The 1,504-nt window shown below is 42.8% G+C and overlaps 1 protein-coding gene across 1 annotated transcript in view; it reads left to right on the top strand.

Moving 5' to 3' along the window:
• LOC107576317 (E3 ubiquitin-protein ligase UBR2-like) overlaps positions 1-1,495 on the top strand; it is a gene marked incomplete at its 3' end in the record, with an annotated part of 1,524 nt that extends 29 nt beyond the window's left edge. Inside the window, exons 1-4 of the mRNA XM_016262515.1 lie at positions 1-782; positions 903-1,002; positions 1,095-1,223; positions 1,312-1,495. The exon at positions 1-782 is cut by the window's left edge and continues 29 nt beyond it. Coding sequence (XP_016118001.1) covers positions 625-782; positions 903-1,002; positions 1,095-1,223; positions 1,312-1,495 — 571 coding nt within the window. The remainder of the gene's footprint in view (positions 783-902; positions 1,003-1,094; positions 1,224-1,311) is intronic.
• Positions 1,496-1,504: the final 9 nt, after the last annotated feature.

Raw genomic sequence — 1,504 nt, forward strand, 5'->3', positions numbered from 1 at the left:
TGAGTTATGGACATCGAATGGCTCTCTTGAGGTAAATGTGAAGTTACTTGACAAGTTCTTTTATTAGATTGTTTTAAGTTATTAGAATTTGATAGCTTTTAGACTTTCATATCAAAAGTAAAAAATAAAGCTTATTAAGATTATTGGATGGTATGCACGCATCAAATATTGTTTTAGAGAAGTTTTGTTCATTCATCAAACCAAAATTGTAGATCAATTAAAATCAAGATCTCAGTATTGTCCTAACAGCTGGGAGGTTTCTGTTGTAGCTTGACATAGTCAAAATGCATAATTGGAGAAGTACTAATAAAACGTCAGTAAATTATTTAGTTTTGCCAAAACCAAAAATGTATTTTCGGTTGCTTCACTACTCTTCTTGTTTTTATCCTCTTCATCCTCATCCACTTCCCTCCCCCTCTTTAATTTTTCTCTGCACTTCCACATCTGCTTTCTCCTCTCTTTCCTCCTTCCTTTCCATTTCCCTTGCCTTAGTTTTTGCATTCTCTTCTGTCTCAACTTCTCTCAATAAATGTGAATTTTGCATATAGAAAAACAGCTTACCACCCAAACCTCCAGCGGTCTGTCAGATGTGGCAGTGGTGTATGTGCTATTTTCCAGGCGCGGATGTTGATCACAGAAGAGAACCTGATGACCACCATCATCCGCACCTTCATGGACCACCTCAGACACAGAGACCTGCAGGGCCGCTTTCAGTTTGAACGCTACACTGCACAACAGGCCTTCAAATTCCGCCGAGTCCAGAGCCTTATAGGAGACCTCAAGTAAGATACTGAGCATGTCCGCCCAGTTACACAGGAAGGACTTCATATACATTTATCTTTTTGTGTCTAAAATTCCCATTCCTTGAGATGTGTGTCATGATGTATTTCTCTTGGATGCAGGTATGTCCTGATAAGCCGTCCAACAGAGTGGACCGACCAACTCAGGGAAAAGTATCTGGAAAGTTTTGATGCTTTCTTGGAGTTGCTAAAATGCATGCAGGTGACTATACCAATCTGATTTTAAGATTGTGTGTCAGTGATATTTGAAATTGGGCACTGAAACAGCGGTTTGTGTGTGTGTCCTCTTTGCAGGGAATGGACCCTGTAGTGCGTCAGGTGGGGCAGCACATAGAGATGGAGCCAGAATGGGAGGCAGCGTTTACCTTACAGATGAAGCTCACACATATCATCTCTATGATGCAGGAATGGTGTGCCAGTGATGTAAGTGCATGTTAGACACAGAGTCACTTTAGTACCCATAATGCACCATGGGGCATTGATATAAGTCTGTTATTTGTCGCATGTACAGGAGCGAGTGCTGATCGAAGCCTATAAGAAGTGCCTGAGTGCGCTGACTCACTGCCACAGTGGTTTCACAGATGGGGAGCAGCCCATAACCCTCAGCATGTGCGGCCACTCCGTCGACACCATCCGCTACTGCGTTTCTCAGGAGAAAGTCAGCATACACCTGCCTGTGTCCCGGCTTTTAGCAGGTCAGTCGA

Source organism: Sinocyclocheilus grahami, unplaced genomic scaffold, assembly GCF_001515645.1.
Source record: "Sinocyclocheilus grahami isolate Dianchi unplaced genomic scaffold, SAMN03320097.WGS_v1.1 scaffold3493.1, whole genome shotgun sequence".
NCBI lineage: Eukaryota > Metazoa > Chordata > Actinopteri > Cypriniformes > Cyprinidae > Sinocyclocheilus > Sinocyclocheilus grahami.